This window comes from Sinocyclocheilus rhinocerous, unplaced genomic scaffold, assembly GCF_001515625.1.
Source record: "Sinocyclocheilus rhinocerous isolate Xijiao unplaced genomic scaffold, SAMN03320098_v1.1 scaffold1004, whole genome shotgun sequence".
NCBI lineage: Eukaryota > Metazoa > Chordata > Actinopteri > Cypriniformes > Cyprinidae > Sinocyclocheilus > Sinocyclocheilus rhinocerous.
The window spans coordinates 1,474,537-1,495,532 of NW_015627248.1; the positions used below are offsets into that span (position 1 = coordinate 1,474,537).

Consider the following 20,996-nt stretch of genomic DNA (forward strand, 5'->3'; position numbering starts at 1 on the left):
TCCTTATTTTTAATTTTTTTTATTTTAAGCAATCAGAAATCTGGGGGGGCTGGATATGTAAATGAGGTGCCCTCTCGTGGCTACGCCATTGGTGTAAATTTTTAGACTAGTTGAAAAAACTGTGCAAAAATACTGATTTATAATATCAGCAGGCATTGGTTAAAGATATTTTGTATTTAGATGCATTATTTTATTTATTAATTATTAATTGAATAAATTAATAGATATATTTTATTTTTGAAATGTATTATTTGTTTATTTGTTCAGCCTTTGGGCATGTAACTTTTTTAAAAAAGTTGCAGTATTTATTCATAGTTTTAATTAGCTTAAAACTTGTTTATTTCAGTTAGTTGTCAATACAAAAATTTCAAATTCTTGTTTGTTTTTTATTTAAGTTTACTTTTTTTTTTTATTTAATATTAATATTTTATTTCAGCTTTATTTCAGTTAGTTAAAGGAATTTTAATCATTTTAATAGTTTTAGCTGTCGTAAACACTCGTTGTAGGTGGTGTTATAATGTGTTAAAATAACTTGCTTAACATGATTAGACTGCGAATCTCCGTATTACAATATTCTAGTGTTGTCGATCTACGATGATTGAAGTTGCACTACACTGAAAAACATTTGGTGTAAAATCAATTTTCACTCAGATATTGCTAGTAAATTTCACAATAAATTACAAGAAATGGCAAGTAATATTGAATTAAACATGATTTTTTTTTTTTTTTAGAAAGACTGAAATAGTATTTCTTTATTATTGTATATCTCGGTGGTAGACCATGAAACTCACTTCCTAGGGTTTGAACCTACATCTGGTCATTAGCCAAGATTTTTAAACCCTAATCCACAAAACAGAAAAAAGGATGGCCACTTGAAAGCTCACATTGTTACCATTTATTTTGCCAGCGCTAGAATTAATCTTCTGTTTCCTCGCACAGACTGTACTACAGTGATCCTCATCCGTCCAGAGCGGTGGAGCTGCTGCGGGTGGGGAAGCTGCAGCACTACATGGGCAGACTGGAGGAGGCTCAGGGGAGCTTCACACAGGTCTGTTAGCACATGCTCTTTGGCCCTATGGCTGACTACAGAGACATCAGGGCCGTAATGAGACCCTCGATGGTCATTGGCTGCATTCTGCCCTGCTGTCTGAATCTGCCCTGTTGTCTAAACAGTGGTATGGATGTCTCCGCATTGACTCCACAGTCTGTCTGCTGCTGTTAGATTAGATTTGGTGATTTAAAAGGCAGCCGGAGTCAGGCAGACAATGTGCAGATGGAGAAATAAGGACAAAATTGTTGCAGAAATGCTTTATTATCTTGATGCTTAGACTTGATGCACATCCTTTATTGATTTTATAAAAAGACTGTGACATAAATATGATAAAGGCACCAATAGTTTTTTTTATAATATAATATAATATAATATAATAAATATAATATAATATAATTTTATTTTTAATTTTACCTTTTAAAGGTGGGGTAAGCAATTTTTCAAAAACGCTTTAGAAAACTGATTCGGGCCGACTAGCAAAACAAACTTGTAGTCAATCAGCAGTAAGGGGCGTGTCTACTCATGATGTGGAGGAGAGAGCGTTCAGTGCACAGGACGGACATTAGCGAGCCGAGCGACAGAAAGATAGAGATGGCGGATAAAAAACAAAAGAGAAAAACATCTTCGGAACAAAAGAAGGCTTAAGGCAAGAAGTAGCTTTCCAGCGCTGGAGAGAACTCAAGGAGCGGAATGGCCTGCGATCGGACGCCGAGGTTGCTTTGTTTCTTCTCGATAGGTGAGTAACACCGTGTCTGCGCCGCAACAGCTAAAGTCTGTCTAGTACACTGGACGCGACAAAGCGACCATTGAAAATCATTTGAAATTTGTGTCAATACTTTATAAATAGAACGCAGCAGCAGTTTTCTGTCGGGGATTTGTCGTGCCGGCCGCGCCGCATCCAGTGTAGACCATAGATATGTATATACGTATATCTATGGTGTAGACAGCATCACTGATTATAATGAGTTCCATAGTATTTTGTTGCGCCGCGCCACTCGCGTCCGGTGTAGACACGGTGTAACATTGGTTTTGCTTTGTTTCACAGAACTAATCGTTGCCTGGGCGGGTTGAGTACGTATGTGTGGGGCGGAGCTATCAAAATAGGGGCGAGACCCTTTTGGGGTAGGGGCGTGTTTGTTTTGGTGATTTCAAATGTCAACATTGGCTACCAGAAATCACTTACCCCACCTTTAATTATTATAGAAGTGTGTTAATATGACATTTCTCTGAGTAAAATTTCACCCGTGACGCTCTTGGTGCAGAAGCCAAATACCACGGTAATGTAATGAGTGCTTTGGACTCTCGCAGCTCCCGTTTCATTCCTTTAAATTAATTTTCTTCCCTCACATGACGATTGTTTAACTCAACCATCTCTCTTCCTCCCGCTGCTTCCCTCCTCAGGCGTATGACATCATGAAGGTGACCCACGGGACGGATCACGTCCTGACTAATGAGGTGAGGAGAAAACTGAGTGAGTGCCAGGCTGAGCTGGGTCAAGTCTAGACTGATGTGTGCCATCATACAGAGACCGAGTACTGCGGTCCCGCCATGGCCCCATACTCCTCTCCTCCGATTCTTTGACATGTTGGCTGTCAATCAACACGCCGCTATATTTGCTCTCAAATGGAATGTTTCTGGATGGTTGTGTCTGCCACCTGCTTTTGTGCCACTGTGTATCAAACCAGCTGGTTTAGAATTCAACTGAAAAAAATGCCAGAGGGAAAAATCTACATCTTCGCTGTGCTTTTTCAGTCCATTTCGGAATTTTTTTCACTTACCAACAATGATTTTTTTATCCATTAGCACCCTTAAAGCATAGACCCTTAATAAAAATGACTATACATGACTTTAGTGTGATTCTGACTATCACATAATCAACTGTTGTGAAAAGCAACACCTTTTCAGCAATAGCTTTTGTGCTTCATAAAACCGCTCCAAACACACACCTCAGATTTGTGCTTCAGTTTCTCATCATTAACTTCAATCATCAGAGTTACTCTGGCAAGACAGTTCCAGTCGCTCTGATTTCATAAACATATTTCAGCAGCTGCTTTATGTTTTTATGCTCGTCTTTTACCATCTGGATTGTGTTATTGCAGTAAGCACTTGATTTGTAATGTGGGTCAATCCTTCGTTTCAGTAAATATTCCCATGTTGAATCAAATATTGAAACAGTTTTTAAAGATGAAAATCATATTAGTAAGTTTTCACAACAGTTACGTGAACGAAAGGGATCATTTAAATAATTTCAATACTCTGGTTTGAACAGATGTCGCCATGCTAACACGAAACACTGGCATTTTATTAAGAAATTGTCCAGGTGTTTCACTAATCAGAATGTTTTCTTATGAATATTGTTTTAATTGGTAATTGAAATGACCTCGATATCACTTTCTTTTGTATTAATGTAATATACAAGGAACTGGCTTTTGTTAATAATATCATCCTTCAGGAAGTGATTTCATTTTGGTGGTAAAACAACAAGTGGTGTGTAAAAAATCAAATTATTAATAAAGTTTGTGTCTGAGCTTCTTACTGAAAACCTACGTATATACACGGAAATAAAAGTCTTTTGTTCGTCTAGTTGGTCTGGATCAGCACAGATGACACTTTTCCGGATATTTTCCCAGAACGTGTTATTGTTGCTAAATCTTTTGAACCCTCATGAGTGTCAGGATACAGATAGACAGGATTACACGTCTCATTCCACCTCCTCTCCTCTCATAACTCTGTGGCCACTAAAGCAAACAGCTTTTGGAGGTGCACTTCTTTAAGATGGAGATAATTTCTTAAAAAAATGTCATTCTGTTGGATAGAATGGGGCTTAAGAGGAAATAGAGGAAGTTAGTATAGAGCAGTCCAATCTCTAACTCACACTCGGAGCCCTTTAAGCCTATATGACATCATTCCTAACAAAACGTGAACGAGTCCAACCACAAATCTTCAGTCATGTTTCACCAAAAATCAAAAGGAATAAAAATTTTTTTTTTTTAACTTACCCCTCAGGTGCTGCTCACATATGGCGGTCAAAAATGACAGATTTTTTTTTTTTCAATTAAATAAATGTACTATATTTTAGTTTGATAATTTTATTTATTTAATATTTTATGGTACTAAATTATATTTATGGGATAGTTATGATCCATTCATTACCTGTTAACCACTTTTTGAGCATAGACCTGAAAATGACATTTCTGCTGCAGAACCAAAATTTTCCACTACATGAAATTTGCTTCCCATTCATTTCCATTGTCACTTTCCAAAAGTTTATTTTATTCTGGACCATTTAACCCATCCATGATTGTCCATGATGTATTTATTTTAATTGATTTTTTCACATAGCAAGTGCCAAAACCTTTAAGTAAAAATTCAAAAAATTGACCGAACAGCACTAAAAGGTTATAGATAAGGTTTTATGACCAGTAAGTTTCACTACATATATATATATATATATATATATATATCAACTTTTATTATAATGAGATCCACACTAAGCATCAGGATCACTGATAAGATGTATTATTATTATCTGTATTCGTCCAGTCAGGTTTAGGGTGAATTATCATATACTTGTAAAGTCCCTTGTGCTCCTTTGATGTCTGATATGATTGTCTATTGAACTGCATCTGTGGTTGATGGCTGTTCATTAAACCGATGAAGATCAATCTCGTCTACAAGCAGCTTAAGACATCTAAAATGAAGCCTGGGGTATACTGAATTAAAATAATGAATAAAAACAGACCAACTAAAGGTTGCTTTCATTCTTTTTTTATAAGAAATTCCATCAAAAAATAGATTTATGCTGCAAAAACGTGTGGTGGGCAACTAATTAAAAAAAATTATAGTATCTCAGAAACGTTTTAAGAGAGGATTCAAATAATTTTAGTTATTAATTAGTTGTGCAGAATAAGGCAGAAAAAAGAATGCAGCTTCTGAAACATCCTTTATTTACATCAGTCCGTATGTCAATCAAACTCTCATTCAGGCTGTGTTTTTCCTCATAGAACAAGAAATCATGCCGACCGTCGCAGTATTAACATGAAGCAATATGTTGACAACTTTTCTCATCTTCCCTCATCCATCTGTAATGCCAAACTCCTTTCCTTTCTATTCACATGAATTAGTGAAAGGAGGCGAGGCCTTAGTTTCGCAACCATGTTTGTGAACATTAAAGCGCATTAAGGATATTCGTTTCACATTGTACCGCATATCACACAATGCATTACTTGAACGATTCACAGATGCTGAAGAATGTGACGGCTTGTGATGAAAAACATTTTGGGAATAAACATGGAAATTGCTTGTTCTCTCGTGTCCCATGATTTGGCAATAGATGCATATTCAAAGAAATGCAAAAACAAAACCTATATAATATATAAAGAAGAACAAAAGTGAAATATAGAAGTATATTTTATATATATATATGGCATGAATTTAGCTACTGTACAATTTTAATGCATAGTGCTTTGCAGGTTAAATAAATTATAGAATATAAGCATCTCTGTCATACAGGCCTCCTGAGGTAAAAAATAAATAATATCCTTCATTCATTAAAATGCCAAAAGGGCAGCAGGAATGTCGCCCCCCTTTGCGTTGGCGAGGGTCAGGGCAGGGAAGAGGAGTGAAGCGGGAATGGAAAAGCATATGAAGTCTTTAGCTAGTACCAGAAACAGGCTATATACTCATCTATAAACGTTTAGAGCTGAAACTGTCTCAAGCACCATATATATACTGTATATATAAACAGATTTATACCAAAGTGTCAGCACACGTACAATGAGACCACATAGAGGGAAGGCCAATGAGCAGACATATGCACCAATATGATCTGGAATGCAATGCAACAGACTGAATTCGACGATTTCTACTAAAGTTGTATTTGACGAACAAAATTATACTGTGAAGTGTTGTTTTAAAAATGCCCAAGAAGTTGGGATGCATTATTGATATTAAAGATCCTTGTTGGTCCTGCCAGACTGAGGATTCTTCTCGCCGCTCAACCGTGACACGTTGGAGTGGCCCAGCCCGAGGCGTCACACTGCTGAAAATGCCAACATAACCGCAGGGGATGTGAAAAATCAATGAGCCAATGCCAGAACCATTCTTCGAGATGTCCTGCTGTGCTATTCCATGGAATATGAAATGCTCTATGTGGTCTCAGTGTGTCCAAGAATACAAAAAAATCATATAAAACACACGTAACAGTTCATGTTGAATGTGACTAGTGTATAACAATACAAATACCGAGACAGAGATTAAACACATCATTTAACAAGCAGTGTTTTCTTTTTCTTGTTACTTTTTTTGTTTGTTTGTATGCATGTTTTTTTAAGCTAGCACCGTCTGTACACAAATATGAATTTTTGTCCATAGATTTCCAAGATATTGAAGTGTTCACAAGGCACTTGTCGTCCTTTTTGTTGTTTTTCATTCATCTTCTTTAACGATTTGTTCTTTTATCCACATATGGCAATATAATTAGTTTGTTCACAGCAAGCGAGCAAGCCATTTTCGAAAACGACGAAAGTACTCCAGAGAGTCCACTTCAAACGTCTGCTGAAGGTCAACTGAAAAAATGAAGGAAACGGATGTTAACTGACAGAAGTTAAACCCACCAAACTCATACTTTTGTCTTGAAAAATATTTTACAATGCCTGCAGTTTGCATAGCTATTTAGTGAATTTTGCCATGTATTTTAATTTGTTCATATATGATCATTTCTTGGACTAGAAATGGTACCATTGATATCAACCCAAAGTGTGCAAATGACTTACATTCAGTGGTCCATTTCTCTGGCTCCAGCATCAGATGTTGTTTGGTTTGCTCTAGTTCCTTCTTCAGCCAATCGTACTTGGCCCGCACCTCTGAGATTCTCTGTTGCCGATACTCTAAGATCTTCAGTTTGGCACTAAAGTATACCACTTCCTGAGGGCACAACAACAATAAGCGATACATCTTTCTAAACCACTGACAAGAACTGCTGTAAAAACGCACTTACCTTATTGCCTACGGTCCGCCTCCTCTGTAGACGTTCAACATCATCAATCTCATAAACCTTAATCTCGAAAGGTTCAGCTAAACCCCTCTGTGTTGGCCGGAGGGGACCATCCACCCAGCGTACTCCTGGACTGATGATCGGCTTTCTCACGGGAGAGGTGGTGTCTAAGGTGAGGTTAGGGATTAGACGGCGTCTCTGGGACCCTAGGGATGAAACAATACCATGTGATGAGCACTATGTAAACACATTTTATCAATCTTGAGTTGTTTTATAATTAAACCAAGTGAAAAGACAAAAAAAAGTGTCAAAGTGTGCTACAGTGCTGAGCCAAAGCTTAACCTACACAGAGCCGCACTCCTACCAATTCGACGCAGCCGTGTAATGAAAAAGAGCACTGAGATAATAGCAGGACAGTATCTTATCTGACTAGTCTGGAGGAGCCAAGTCTACAATAAGGAATTTGCCAGAAGTAGTTCCCCTATTTGCATAGAAATTGACAGTTCCAGGTCTGATGATAAGTTATCTGATTTGGAACCAAGGAACAAGGTCATGTTAATGTGTTTCAGCTAGTCATTTGGTCTGAAAACAGCACCGAAAAGGTCAACTTTTCAGTCTTCCCTCATTGCCTCGGAGAGACAGTGCTCTGAGTTCAGAAGAACGTTGGCGGTTGGCAGTTGATGTAAATTTTAACTGTGGTTGTGCTTTTATATCCTTGCAAAGGCCTTTTCAAATAAGGTATTCACAACATAATTACAATACTACTTTTCTTTGCGGTTCAACGTGTACTGGTCTAGCTTTTGTGTCTGAGAAATGATTTACATTTTCAGTTTTCTCACCATGCAAAGGTTTGTGGTGGCAAGAAATAGAGTAAAATTCTTAGCCTGAGGAAATGGGAGAAGAGGTGTGTATTCTGGAATTTATGCAGCACTAAATATTGAAAGACCACCCACAGCTAAGTTTGGCAACTGCTATCAGTCAGTATCATAACAGATCATCCAAGCATGTAGAGGGGAGTAGAGCTGTTTAAAAAGTTTTGTTTCTTCCAACTATAATCTGGAATGAGTCCTGAAAGCTTTGTAGTACAATAAATTTTCTTGAGCACAATTCATTAGGGATTACATTAACTGTACTGAGATCTTTGAATTGTTGTAATGCAGAAAGATGGATTCCACGATGAGCCATTAAATACATTTGCCAGACTTGAGAAGCAGACTACACGCATAGAATAAAATAAAATAAATAAATAAACAAACAAATAAATATAGGTGTGTGTGTGTGTATGTATATATATATATATATATATGTACAGTGGGGAAAATAATTATTTGACCCCCTGCTGATTTTGTAAGTTTGCCCACCTTCAAGGAAATGAAGGGTCTATCATTTTTATGGTAGGTTTATTTTAGTGGATAGAGTCAGAATATCAATCCAGAAAAAAACACATTATATAAAGGTTATAAATTGATTTGCATTTTAGTGAGTCAAATAAGTATTTGATCCCCTACCAACCAGCAAGAATTATTGCTCCCACAGATTAGTTATGTGCTGTGTAGAACACAGATTAGTCCTGTCACTTTAAGAAAGTACTCCTAATGTCAGCTCATTATGTGTATAAAAGACACCTGTCCACAGAATCTGTATCTTCCATTCCAACCTCTCCATCACCATGGGCAAGACCAAAAAGCTGTCAAAGGACGTCAGGGACAAGGCTGTAGACCTACACAAGGCTGGGATGGGCTACAAGACCCTCTGCTAAGGGTACAGGATGACTTCACCGCATTGAGGGGCTGATGAACAGGGCTATGTACCGTAAAATCTTGAATGAGAACTTCCTTCCCTCAGTCAGAATACTGAAGATGGGTCGTGAATGGGTCTTCCAGCATGACAATGACCCAAAACATACCGCCAAGGCAACAAAGTGGCTCAAAAAGAAGCACATTAAGGTCATGGAGTGGCCTAGCCAGTCTCCAGACTATAATCCTATAGAAAATCTGTGGAGGGAGCTGAAACTTTGAATTGCCAAGTGACAGCCCAAAAAACCTTAAAGATTTAGAGAGAATCTGTAAAGAGGAGTGGACCAAAATCCCTCCTGACATGTGTGCAAACCTGATGACCAACTACAAGAAATATCTTACCTCTGTGCTTGCCAATAAGGGTTTCTCCACCAAGTACTAAGTCATGTTTTGCTTGGGGATCAAATACTTATTTGACACACTGAAATGCAAATCAATTTATAACCTTCATAAAATGTTTTTTTTCTGGAGTCTTTGGTTTATATTCTGTCTATGTCCGTTAAAATAAACCTACCATAAAAAGTATAGACCATTTATTTGTAAGAGGTCAAACTTACAAAATCAGCAGGGGATCAAATAATTATTTTCCCCACTGTGTACATTAACCAAGCTGACAGGAGTATGTTGACATTTTCCATTGTATTACACAACAAAAAAATCAAGTAGTAAAATACTTTTTTATGTTGGATTATGGACTTTAAGCAAAAAGAAGCATAGTTTTTGGCATCTGATATTTGCTTACCTGTATTACTTCTTTTCTTTGAATTCTTAAGGCTCCTGCGACCACTGACAGAGCTGCTGTTTTCACTCATCGAGTCCTGAGCAGATGATGTGCTTCCTGTGGCCTCACTGTCTCGTATCATACTCTCATAGCCACTGCTGCCGCCACTGTGGTAGAACAAAGCAGTCTTTCCCATGGCTGGAGGAAGCTCTCCGCTTAGAACACTGCTGTTGTCACTGGCATGTCCACTACTGCAACGGTGAGGCCTTCTTGGGGCGGTGATCTTACTGTAAGGTGAGGGCAAAGTATGGACCACCGGCCTTTCCTCTCCTTGGACTGCTGCTCCTCTCTCCTCAGTGTCTGAAGCCCCTCGTCCTTGGGCAGCACGAGAGCTAGCGCTACCTTGAAGGAGCTCAGAGATTCGTCCATTCACTGCTCTTAAAGGTAGCTTAGATGCTAACCCTGTCCCCCTGCTGCGACTTAAGGACTGAGTTGACCATGAATTTTGGTTCTGGTTCTTTCCATTGGGAGGCAAACTTGAGCTTCGGTTCACTGACTGTGGGAGGGACTTGGTGGAGAAACTTAGGGTCTTTGTGCAAGAGGTTGATAAGCTTCGAGCTTTGGGACTTGCCATAAGGAGTTTGCTAACTGCAGAGATTTTGGATTGACTTGCTTTGGGTAATTGTGGGGCATTATTATTACCATTTGGTCCATTGGTAGGTGATGAGAGCAAACCACGGGTGATGCTCCTACCTGTCCTTGGCATTGTACTGTCTTTTGTAACTCCTCCTTTAGAGCCTAGATAGGTCAAACTCTCAGCCTTCTCTAAGGAATGACAGTCATAATGTGCCCCATGAGACCTCCCTAAGGAATTGGTTCTGTTTGCTAACTGCTCAAGTTTGGCACTGAAGAGTCTGCTGCTCTCTACATTTGGTCCTTTGTGTTTACCGGCCAGGTCTTCAGGTGTGCTGCCAAGGAAAGACAGATGCTGGTTTGGTGTCTGAGAATTTCCTGGACTATGCTGTGGACTTGCTCGATTCCTCTGGTCAAGGCTAGACTTCCTTACAGGTGGCAATGGTGGGATTCCTTTCTGACGAGCAAAGATGCCTTGCCTCCCTGCTGAACTTCTTCTTTCGAGTGTGGCTCTTGGACTGCAGGGAGTGGAAGTGGTAACCCCAAGGCTTTTATACTCTCCACTCATGTAATGATATGTAGGGTCTTCCAGATCGTCCTGCTTATTCAAGCGATGCCATGCACGAGGGAGACTACCCGTCCTGAGGATGTCTGCAGAGTACACTTGAATTATGCTTTCGGATGCATTGAAGACCATCTCGCAGCCATCCACCACCCGGTTCATTGAATCAGGGGAACATGCTGCTTCACTTGAGCTGTGCTTGTCAACTTGCCACTTCCTTTTTACAGATTCAGATGTTCTCTTCTCTGACTTGATATCACAGACCATCTCCAAAGGCTTGGTCTCTTCACATCCCTCCCTTTTCATCCAAGGGTCATCAAAATGTATCTCACTTAAGAATGGAACAGGTGGTGATTTGGGATCTTTGACTAGAGGGGTTTTTGTTTGTAAGTCCTGCACAACTATTGGCTTAACAGCAGCACATGGGTGAGTTGTGATATTGGTCTTAAAAGGAACATAGCCACTTGAGGTTGATGACAGCTGGTCTAGTTTGTGTTTAGCTGTGTTTTTATCATTCACTTCAGTTTTATTGGAATCACTCTCTTTGTCTGAGTTCTTTTGGTCATTTGACTCGGGGTCTATGTCACCTTCTTCTTGAATTTCTAAAAGCCTGTCTTCGGCTATTGCCTCACCTTGTCCAAAGCACTGTTGGGCAACAAAGCTATGGCATGACTGGTCGCCATCACTGCCAGCACTCATTTCACTCAGCCATGAGCTGACTGAGGAACGACGACTAGCCTGGGCGTCCCCTTCTATCTTGCGGAGAGGCAGGAATTTAGCAATGTTGACTTGTGAGATAGTGGCGGTGGTAGTGCAGGGAGCTGTGGTGTAATGTTCTAGGTCTTCACTCTTGCTGCTAATTATACTAACAGGTCTTGAACCCGATGTCATAGCCTGCACCGAGCAGTCACTGTTAAAGCTGATAATACTGGTTGGTCTGCCATTTTCCATCACCCCACTAATTGTCAGCTTTTCCACAAGGGTAAACACCAGCTCATCCTCTCCACTGGGTTCCAAAGGATGCTCCAGTGTAACTGTGGCTGTGGTATCCTTCACATTTTTCTTACTGTCCAAAGGCAGCTGGGGAACATCATCACACAGTGTCTCAGCTGATCCAAGGCTATTGGATGATGAAGATCTGTTTAGGACCTGTGGGCTCATCCCCACCGGAGAGGTTCTAGACTCAGGATTAAGCAAAGACTCTGTAGATGATTTTCTAGAGTCTTTATTAAGATTATGTGAGGAGTGAGGTGGTGTGCCAGGCATTATTCCCTTCTGGGTGTACACTTTGCAGCGTTGAGAGGGAGAGGATGGTGGTTTGTACTCTGAGGTTTTAGTAAGACTGGCAATGCCCAACCGTGGGGAACCCATAGGACGAGGTTTACTCTCACTGCTGCTTCCCCCACTGATGGATTCTTTGCTGTCATGTAAACTGGAGCTCTTAGCTCTGTGAAGAGGAGTTAGTTGCCAAATACCACTGCTGCCAGTCACACTTCTGCTGCTGGAGAGTCCACAACTGCCTGTTGAAGACTGTGTCAAGCTTTCAATTATTGACTGAGCGATCTCTGCTTCTTCAACCACCTCACGGATCTCCTCCAGCTGCTGGTCAGAGATCCTCTTGGGAGAACTGGATTGCTGACCCCCTTTAACAACTTGACCATGGCCAGGCTCAAATTTGGCAGCTCTGTTGGCAGGGACTTCTTCAAAAGGGAATTTCGTAACCTCTTCTCTTCCATCAATGCAGTCCAGCCTCTCTTGGAGTTCTGCAAAAGTGTTGCACTTAAGGCAGTCTTTTTCCTTTTTACCTGGCTCAGCACCTTCCTCTGGCAAAGGTGGGAGTGGCTGGGGATTAATGGTCTGCAAGGGTTGGACAGACTGTGAGGCTTGATCTAGTGGGGCCACAACCTGTTGAGATGGTTGTGATGTCAAAGAAGCCTTGCCAAGATCTGCTTTATTTTTATGTAGAGATGGGATTATAGGAACAAACTCTGGAGGACCTTCGTTGTCTGTTAGCTCTTTGTCTGAGAGGGCTGAGCCATTTGGACCTACATAGATAACTGTGTCACATGACTGTTCGCTGCTGGAATACTCTTCAGGGTCACTGGAGAGGTGTAGCAGGGGCATCTCTGAATCAACAACATTTCTAGAATGGATGGTTCTCAGCTGTGTTGGGCGACGCATTCTTCCTTCCTCACATGAGCTCTCACCACCAGAGGAACTGGATGTGTATTGCTACAAAAGAAAAAAAACACTGCATTTTAAAGTAATAAACATAAAACACAATGGTGAATCATTCTATGCTAAAAGAAAGTTCAATAAAATTAACGACAGTATCATACCACGCTTACTTTAGCCTTCTTCTTCTTCAGCCTAAGAACACGAGAGGCGATTTGAAGGGTAGAGAGTGTCTCTGAGAAGTTGCTGGGTGACAAGGAAATGTGGGCTATCATAGTGGTGCGACAATTCATGTTTCCCAGGGACTCACGTAACAGCATTGTTAGCTTACTATCTCTGCAAATAAAAAATGGAAGAGCATAAGTTGGCAAAATAATAGTTGTGTAACCAAATGATTAAAAGTGAAGCTACATGATTTATAAAATGAGTTAACCTTTTCAGAATAAAATGTATTTGGAAAATGGATGCATTCAAAAATCAAGGCTTTGTGGAAATAACTCCTTTTCAATGAATACCTGGACCACTTCTAGCAATCAGTCTAATCGTGTAATGTAACCCTCTTTAATAATAAGAATGGATAGACCCTTTTGGGCATTTTATTTGCTGACCCTGATTCAAAAAACCTTGGCTGCCAGACAGTCTCTTTTTACAGAGAAAGAGAAAGAGAGACTTGGATTGGCATTTCCTGTTCTGTCTGCCTTCCCCATGGCAACCATTAGAGGTGACATATAAAGCTGCTTTTCAATGATGAGTCAGCTAGTATTACAATATTCACATGTAAGTTCTCAGAAATCAATGACCTATACTATAATTTAAAGCAAAACATTGTCACAGAATACAACAGAGTGTACATTAATGTGATTACAGTGATAATCTTTTCTAATTTGTTTGATGTCGGATGATGTTCTTAAAAATGGTTAGTGAAGTGTGTAGTCAATCTTAAGTGGTCATTAACAGTGATCACATGAAAACTAAGCACAAATTATACAAGCTTAATTTACTAGCCATGATGTAACAAAAATAAAGTTATCTGAGATATCCCATTAAATAACATTCACCCCTTGGCAAAATATGTAAACACTTATTACACAACACATGTGAATAGTTTCTGGTTATTGCTACTAATATTATGCCACAAACTGGACAATGCATTCTAGTGTAAAATCGATAATTAATAATGAATTGATAATAATTCTGAACAATATTCTACATTTGGCATTAAATCAGAGAGGTTAAGTCATCCAATTAGAGAGATAAAAAGCAACTAAAATATTATTTAGCACTAATTAAATCACTATCTAAAATTAGTGACTTGTGTAGATTTATATTCATTTATGATGCATGCATATTAATTCAATTTATCTTGTGCAAATGTTGCATTCCTCCTAAAAGGCTGTAAATCCTAATTATATCTCAGCTCTCAAGAGCTGTTGCGTATCCAGCCTTAAACCCCATGATGCTCTGCAATGTAAATTCGCCATGATTAAATTAGGGAGCCATGGCATAAAAATGCAAACGTGCCTTGAGGGAGCTAAATGGAAGCGCTGCTAATTTTGGGAAAAATGCTGCTAGATGATACACGACACCTTCTCAAAGTTGTCTGTTTAACTCAAATTGACATGCTGTTAAAAGAAATAAAACAGCAGTTGCAGAGAAATGGTCTGTGTTAAGAACGTTCAATGAATCCCAGCGAATGTGAAACTGCATCTGTCTCTATAGCTGCCTGGCAGAAGCTAATTCACTTAGCTATTACCCCTGAGGAGCGATAAAGGTTACATTCTCTCTGCAGATTCAACGTAGCATTAGAATCCACTAATAATTGCTAACATCAAAGGCTGGAAAATGTTAGTCTGTATATATATTATTCATATGAGGTGTGTTTGAGAAGAATTAATGGCATGCAGCGGAGATATGAAGGCTAAACATTATAAAGGTATAATGAGCACACTCGCACCCTAAAGAGAGCAGCCCGGAAAATGGAGCGCAGCTGGAGGAAAACAAAACTAGAGGTATTTCGTATTGCTTGGCGGGAAAGTACACTGCATTATACAGTATTTTTTGTAACAGTACAGGTAGTGCCACTGACTAAGTTAAATATTTAAATAGCTACTTAGTTTAAGTAAGAAAGTATAAATCTTGCAAAGAAAATGGAAAAGCAATAGAATGTAAAGAAACTGAAAAAAAGTATAAAAACTGTCGAAAACCTCATGATGAGCATCTAATTCCATAATGAAGTATTACTGTAACCTAACGGTAGACTAATAAAGAGAAATGGAACTTATTAGTGAAAACGCTGAGGTTAATGAACTTATATTTCAAATGGTGACATTATATCTCTCTGTGTTTCTATTATGTAAGTTAACCTTAGTCATGGAAACATCCTGAGTGGATTTCATGACACTGCTTACACTAGCTCATTTTGGAGGTAATTCAAGTTTCTCAAATACACTAAAAGCCCATGCTAACACATCTGGTTTTACTTTCTATTCACTCTTGGGAAAAGGCGGGACTCACTTGTGCCAAACAGAATTTTTTTTTGTGATAAGAGAAATTAGCACTGTTCTCCAGAAATAGCTAGTTTTAGCTTGACAGCTTTTAGATCAGATTGTACATCTCACATTAACAATGGAAGTTTCTTTGTCTGTTATCACACCCCTCTCAAAGATTATCAGCAGCAGACTATTTATAAACCACACAGGCAACATTTGGAAGTATAATGAGAAAATTCTAAATCAACCGTGGAAGAGAGCAGATACTGCTGATAAGACTAGTACAGCTGAAGATAATGGTGTCCATCATAAAAGTATCTTAACAAGGTTAACCAGCAATAGTCAAAATTTTGGAACCTAAAAAAATAGGTCACGGACCGAAAACCAGTTGAGAACCTCTGCTCTAGTTCATATTGAGTTTCTACTTAAACTCTATCCAACCTATAATGATACTCACTTCCACCCTTGCCGGTCTTTTCCATTCGATACTGGTAGATGTGTAGGGTGAAGAGCATGTGAGAGTTACGGTGCTCCTCTTCGTCGTAGTCTGGCTTACTGCTGTAACGTGCAGCAATGGCAGCATCCAAGAAGAAAGCGGCCTTCTCAGCCGTAGGAGCGCGCAACTCACTCTGATTCTGTAACTGTGAAAAACACCAAAGATGCAAATGTGAATTTTATTGCACAGTTTTGGCTAAAAAAACCATTTAGTATGAGTTTTTGAATTTGTACTCCAAACATGGCAATTTAGCAATTAGTGGTCTACTGAAATAATGCCAAGGTAGATAAATGGGCTGATATTTAACAATTTTATTATCTCATCGGCTGCAAAGTTTTTCTGTTTGGCTGATGAGTGCCAGCAGTCAGACTTTTACTTTGACAGCACCAGGACCTTTTTGACTTTGTGAAAAATACTATAATAGGATTACAAGAAGTTTCTGTCTAAAGTATATATCTGCTTGTTTGTTGTTTTATACAGATTATGTTTTATCAAGTATTGTTTTTTTTAACATATATTAAATATATATATATATATATATATACAGGGCTGTACAGTGCGACATATATGCTTTTTCTGAGCGCGTACTCAAGAAGTGCGCTCACACTGAGAGCCTGTCAATAAAATAATTAAATAAAGTGTATTAAATAAATTTAAAAAAACACACACACACACACAAAAAAACACCCTGCCCACCCTGTTCTCTAAGATATTGGCACTGGCTTTCAAAAAACTCCATATTGGTCGACCACTATTAACAATACTACAGAAAATAAAAGAAAGCATTAAAACACTGTCAGTTCAGCTACATCTTAATATCTATAAAGAAATTCGTCTGTTTGTTATTTGGCAATAATCATGTCAGCACGGCCTTGGGTATCACGTCTGAAGCCGGCTCTGTGTGATAAGGTTGACTGTCACAGGAACAGGAGAAGTGAGGGCATTACAATCCATTGCTGTGAGGTATCAGTCCAAGATGAGATTAGTGCACATGTCTGAGGATTACAGAGACAGGGGTTGTCTCTGCTCGACTAATCCTCTCATCATGTATATTAAAACACTGTCAGTTCAGCTACATCTTAATATCTATAAAGAAATTCGTCTGTTTGTTATTTGGCAATAATCATGTCAGCACGGCCTTGGGTATCACGTCTGAAGCCGGCTCTGTGTGATAAGGTTGACTGTCACAGGAACAGGAGAAGTGAGGGCATTACAATCCATTGCTGTGAGGTATCAGTCCAAAATGAGATTAGTGCACATGTCTGAGGATTACAGAGACAGGGGTTGCCTCTGCTCGACTAATCCTCTCATCATGTATTAGCATTTTTCTCAACAAAGCCATCTTTATTGGAAGCTGATTGTCATGCTTGTTTTTTTTGTTTTGTTTGTTTTTACACTGGGGGTATTCCCAGAATAAGTGTGCCAATATTGTTAAACTTTTTTTTCTAATTTCAAAATAGTTATTTGTTACCATTTTAGAGAGAATCAGCAATAAAAAGAAAAACATGAATTTTTGGCATCATTCTACATCAGTAACATCTAGCGTAGCGTTAGTTCTGGCAGTTCACGTTAGTCAAGCTCGCATCAGCTGACTCTCAGCTGATCCCCATCAACCTATGGGAATACGACACCTATCTAAGCATTCATATATAAGGTCCCTCAGTATTATCAGCAGTTAATAGTGGTCCTGACAGAAAAACAGAATAGCAAAATAGACTGTTTTCAAACAGGTGTCAAAACACTACTAATGGTCAGGCAAACAGAAAGTCCCGCCCTAAACAGTGTTGTTATTGTTAACTAAAGCCAAAACTGTTAAAAATCAAAAAATCAAATAAAATAATGTTGCTTTGGCAACTCCTGAAATAAATAAGCTTAAGTACTCAAATTAATTAAAGCCATGTAGAAATGTTTATAAATAAATAAATAAAAATAAATAAATAATAAGCACATAACAAAATTTAAAAAATTAAATTAAAGTGAAAACTGAAAATATAAAAATAAAAGCTAGTTCAATTGATTAATTAATACTAAAATAGTATCTAAACCCCACGGCAAACCCAACAGCATTGGATGAGACAACATTGCTTTTTTTTATAGTGCCACAGTTTTTACATTTTTCAGAAAAAACAAAAAGGCTGATTTATAGTATCATATTAAGATCGGATAGAAATGTAAACATTGTAAAAAATTACACACTTCATCTTAATGTTACTTATGTTATTTACGTCATAATGACATTTGAATGAAATGGATATACTGAGATTTTCACAGTATTTTAATATCAATCAACAATATACTGCACATATATCATGAACAAAATACTGTATAATTCAATAAATTTGAACAACATTAATGATCAGAACGACTCTTTTACCTGCATCCCACAGATGGGGTCCTCGCAGAGGTAGACTCCTGGAGACTGACCATCCTGCAAACTGCCTGTTGCCACCTCCGACAACAGATCTTTCAGGTTCTCGTCTTTTCCCCAGACCTCCACAGCCGACACTCGTACGGAGAAACGTGCGCCTGTCTTTTCCTTGCACTCGTTGATCAGTTTGAAGAGCCAGGAGATGGCACACGGGATGATCCCTAAACTCTGCATGGAGTCGTCCTTGCCGATCATAGTGTAGGATTTGCCTGCGACCAGACCGAGAATCGAGTTGGCGATGGATCGCTTTGCATACAATCACATTTCTTGGTTTATGATGATTGGCAGGCCTTTCAAAAGCATAGAGTGGAACGGTAGAGTTAAAATAGGTCAGGTGCTAAAAGCTATGGTGCATTACGCCAGTACGTATGGTCTACTTCACACTTTCTAATATGATAGTTAGCTTGCAGACCAGCACTCTGGCATAAACCACAGTGACAGATGTCACACACACGCAAGACAAACACATTCCAATAAAATTAAAAATCCATTAAAGCTGGAAAACCGACAAGATTAGCATAATCCCGCTTAGAAATATAGTCGGAAAAAGTACCGTGCCTAATCACAAGAATGTTTTGTCTGCCTTAAATGGGTTTTTATTTCCAGAAAAGCCCTTGGTTTGACAGTCTGCTGACATTTGCCATATGTCTTAGTGTGGTTGAGTAAGCACATACGCCGTGTGGGCAGCACTGGGCATTAAACGCAGGACCAGAACCAGAACAACAGCCTGTTGATTGGCAACGTCCCTGGATTCATTTCTGGACATTGCCCTCAAACACAGTCACATGCATAAATAACCCTGCTGTTGACATGAAAGGGGCCACTAAACAACGCCATATGTCACAGCACACATTCAGACCAGACTGAACTTCAAAAGACGGATTCCTCCAGTTTGGGTGGGAAAGAGAGCAAGAAAAAGAAAACAGAAACAGGAATCAGAGATAATATCTGCTGAAATAGGACAAATACACACAGCAATTCAAACATCACAACATTTCATAAAAAACAAGCCAATTCTGCAATGGTGCAGATGCAGCAGATAATACATTTATTCATGATTTAATATGACACACCTGAGGCAGATTTTTCATACTTTGTTTTTGAAAAGATGGTAATTCTAAAAAGTAGCACTTTCATGTTTAAGAAGGTGTTGTACTATTGTGGCAGGTGGAGCTGCTAATGGAAAAACTGGATCAAAAACTTTACAGGATGAAAAAACTTTATCAATATACCTTTATATCCTGGTCCATTACAATATTTTCCCACCCAGTACTATTTTAGTAGTATTTATATACTATTATAGTATTTTTAAAAATATTTTAGATGAGCTTTTATTGTTATATTTGCAGTTTTCACTTTAATTTTAGTTGGTTTTAGTCATTTTTATGTGCTTTTGTCGTTTTTATTAGTTTTTTGTATTTTTCAATATTTATATTTAGATATATATTTTTTTTTGTAATTTTAGTACTTCCCTTTATAATATCCTGGTCCATTACAATATTTTCCCACCCAGTACTATTTTAGTAGTATTTATATACTATTATAGTATTTTTTAAAATATTTTAGATGAGCTTTTAATGTTATATTTGCAGTTTTCACTTTAATTTTAGTTGGTTTTAGTCATTTTTATGTGCTTTTGTCGTTTTTATTAGTTTTTTGTATTTTTCAATATTTATATTTAGATATATATTTTTTTTTGTAATTTTAGTACTTCAATGTATTTTAGTTCAGTTAATTGTAAGGTTTTTAAAATTAGGTTTTCATCTAATATTTATATTTTATTTCATTTCAGCTTTATTTTAATTAAAGAAAAAAAAAGATTTAGTTTTAGTTCACAAAAACAATACTGATTCCACCACTGAAACTAAAAACATTTAAGAGGTAAATGTAAATTATGAGGACTACACTAACACAATGGTATAAAAAAGTAATCATTTAGTTGCAGATGGCAATAAAACACTTCTGGATATTGATTGGTTCAATACAGCGTGCTAAAATACATGCTACATATTTACTATATTTCCAAATACAGCTATGATGTGAAATACCTGTCCACCTAGCTAACATATAATTTGTCATCAAGATTACACTACATTAAATCCACTAAAAACAAATAATAGAAAAAGCATTACTAAAAGTGCATACATAGTTATATGATTACATTTATTTTCATTTATTTAAATAATTATTTATAATTTATGTACTTTTAATTATATTTATTTTTTCTTATTATTTGTTTTGATGCGTTTTCTTTTTTAATTTCATTATTTATTTTATATCCTGACTGTAACATATCAAACATGCTCTGCTGAAAATGGTCTTTCACATCAATTAAAGTCGCTGGGTTTTTACTTCCAGGCGGAAAATAAGACGGATGCTCCGTCGCAGATGAACTGAGAGTCAGTAATTCAATCAGACTGGATGGAGAGTGGCATGATGGGAAGGCAGAGCTTATAAGATTCAATTACTACAGCATCTCTCTTCAAAATTTTACACACACAAATCCATTACAGGCTTCAACTTGTCCTTCAATTTTATGCATTCTGACTTATTGCAATAAAGCATAAAATAAGCCTCCGGGCTGATCAAGCAGTTTCAGGACAGGAGATAAAGCTTCATGCCAGAATACTGCTACAGTATTTTAATGTTC

General features: G+C 38.0%; 2 protein-coding genes across 2 annotated transcripts in view; one reads left to right on the forward strand and one right to left on the reverse strand.

The window, feature by feature from the left end:
- smyd3 (SET and MYND domain containing 3) overlaps positions 1-3,420 on the forward strand; it is a 171,380-nt gene extending 167,960 nt beyond the window's left edge. The window contains exons 11-13 of the mRNA XM_016534912.1: positions 940-1,048; positions 2,453-2,506; positions 2,577-3,420. Coding sequence (XP_016390398.1) covers positions 940-1,048; positions 2,453-2,506; positions 2,577-2,756 — 343 coding nt within the window. The 3' untranslated portion in view covers positions 2,757-3,420. The remainder of the gene's footprint in view (positions 1-939; positions 1,049-2,452; positions 2,507-2,576) is intronic.
- A 3,118-nt stretch (positions 3,421-6,538) lies between these two features.
- The window catches only part of LOC107725844 (kinesin-like protein KIF26B), a 96,233-nt gene continuing 81,775 nt past the window's right edge, over positions 6,539-20,996 (reverse strand). Inside the window, exons 8-14 of the mRNA XM_016535246.1 lie at positions 18,293-18,555; positions 15,864-16,063; positions 13,098-13,269; positions 9,585-12,990; positions 7,050-7,252; positions 6,826-6,976; positions 6,539-6,618 (exon numbers count right to left, since the gene is read on the reverse strand). Of these exons, the coding sequence (XP_016390732.1) occupies positions 6,539-6,618; positions 6,826-6,976; positions 7,050-7,252; positions 9,585-12,990; positions 13,098-13,269; positions 15,864-16,063; positions 18,293-18,555 (4,475 nt within the window). The remainder of the gene's footprint in view (positions 6,619-6,825; positions 6,977-7,049; positions 7,253-9,584; positions 12,991-13,097; positions 13,270-15,863; positions 16,064-18,292; positions 18,556-20,996) is intronic.